Source organism: Camelina sativa, chromosome 13 (genome assembly GCF_000633955.1).
Source record: "Camelina sativa cultivar DH55 chromosome 13, Cs, whole genome shotgun sequence".
NCBI lineage: Eukaryota > Viridiplantae > Streptophyta > Magnoliopsida > Brassicales > Brassicaceae > Camelina > Camelina sativa.
In genome coordinates this window covers 15,390,597-15,392,718 of record NC_025697.1, presented here as the reverse complement: position 1 = coordinate 15,392,718, position 2,122 = coordinate 15,390,597, and the positions used below count along the sequence as shown (strand labels likewise).

The following is a 2,122-nucleotide window of genomic DNA, read 5'->3' as shown; positions in this document are numbered from 1 at the left end:
TTTTTTTTTTTTTTTTTTTTTTTTTTTGACAGGTGTTTTTGGATCATCGACCATAATTTGGAATTGGTATTAGTTCAATGTAGGATGAGTTAACTAGAATTGTTAACTTTTTACGTTTTAGACACCTCAAATTAAATATGTAATTGAATACTAAATTAATAAATTGCATATGTAATCATATAATACTAAAAATACTAAAAATTCAACTAACAAAATTCAACAATAAAATATTAAAAATAAAATTATATAATTTAGAACTATGTCAACCAATAATAATTCAAAAAACTAGATACCTCTTATTAAAATTGTAAAAAATACATATAATACATTTGAAACTATTATATAAAAACAAAAAAGTATATGTTGTTGGTGTAACGATATTTATAATTACAACTATAATAATTAACAAAAATTCCACAAATTAGAAACCTATTTTTAAAAATTGTAAGAAATACATATATATTAAAAAATATTATATAGAAAACAAAAATATATGTTCTACCGCGGTGTACACAGGCTAAATCCTAGTTATTCATTATTCCCCATTGCTTTTCCAATTTTTCTACCTGAACTTTTGGGTTTAAAAAAAATATATATATTTTAGCTCAACCTCAGCTAACATTAATCAAGAATTTAATTACATATTGTCTTATTTACATAGGGTTTCACCCATGCATCATAAAATACAACCTAAGATCATAACTCCCAAAAGAAAGAGATTATTTCGCTTTTCTAACAGTCATTTCACTACCTTTTCAAGATATGATCCATCTTTGCCTCATCAAACTGCTGACTCCATTTTTCTTATTTTAGAGCATCTTCGACCCATTTCTCTATTTTTTTCTTTAAAATAGAGTAAAATAATTTTGGAGTTGGATTTTACTCCAACTCTACTCTATTTTGGAGTAAAAAATAGAGATCTCACAATTGTTGTATAAAATATATATAGAGATCTCCAAATATACAGAAAAAATAGAAATTCCTATTTTAGAGATAGAAATGGAAATGAGTTGGAGCAAAATTGACTTCAAACTCCATTATGAAGATGAAAATGGAGATGGATTGGAGATGGTCTAAGACTCTAAGTCTCCATTTTTCCTTTTTTTTTTGCTCTTTGCACCACCTCATGCGCATTATAATCTTTCCCTTTGAAGTGATACTCGTTTCTACTTTTCTACGTTCTCATTAGAATCCAGGGAGCTATACTGCCTTCATTACCTAAATTGGGGTGCAACATGTTTGTATTTAAGATGTAGTATATGTTTTGATAGGTAGAGTTCGAGCATTTCACTACCTGGTGGAGTTGGGATGGGAGATATGGCCCAGACAAGTCGCGTGAAAGAGCATTTAAACAACAGGTAGTTGACCGTTTTTACGATTGATGGACAGCAAAGACATATACCATCTTTTTTGACTCTTCAAAAAGCACCACAAAAACGTTTTTTCTAAAGAAACTATATCAACTTTATATTTTTCATCTAGATTTCTTCTACATCTTCAATTGAAACAATCGCTAAACCAATAACTACTTACTTCGGTTTGACTTAAACTAAATTTAACCTGATTTTGATCCAATTTAGATCTGAATCATCTTCTTCTGTACCCGGTTTTGACCCATGAGTCTTGGTCTGAACAAGAAACCAATCTTTTGTTATTCTCTTTTCTTTCCTATTGTATTTCAGATATTATACACAACTAAAAATATTGTCAAAAATGTTATGAAGTCAAACTATAAAGCCGTAAAAAATATGGAAAACATCCCTCAAAATAACCATCGTAACAATTACACGACCATATATTAGAAGTTAATAATCCAGTAAATGAATAAGAAAGGGCTACGTCATCTTTTCATCTTGTTCGCTTTGCACAAGTATGTAGAGAGAACCATAATCTCTTACTCTCTCTATTTTTTTCTCCCAAAACTTTACTATCTTTTTTTGTTCAGATAGATCCTCGTAGTAGGATTCTTTCTCTGTCCTATTTCACCCACAAAAGTAAACAAAAAATAAGTGTTTTACGTTGAAACGTAAAGTCGCAACATCTACACTCATCAGTGAGATTGCATCAAAGAACATGCAACAGCTTGTGCCCAATGTCGTAATCTTTGCTTCACCTGTTGAGG

General features: G+C 29.6%; 1 protein-coding gene across 1 annotated transcript in view; it reads right to left on the bottom strand.

Moving 5' to 3' along the window:
• Positions 1,663 to 2,122, bottom strand: part of LOC104736831 — a 3,726-nt gene continuing 3,266 nt past the window's right edge. The window contains exon 3 of the mRNA XM_010456892.1: positions 1,663 to 2,113. Within this exon, the coding sequence (XP_010455194.1) occupies positions 2,051 to 2,113 (63 nt within the window). The 3' untranslated portion in view covers positions 1,663 to 2,050. The remainder of the gene's footprint in view (positions 2,114 to 2,122) is intronic.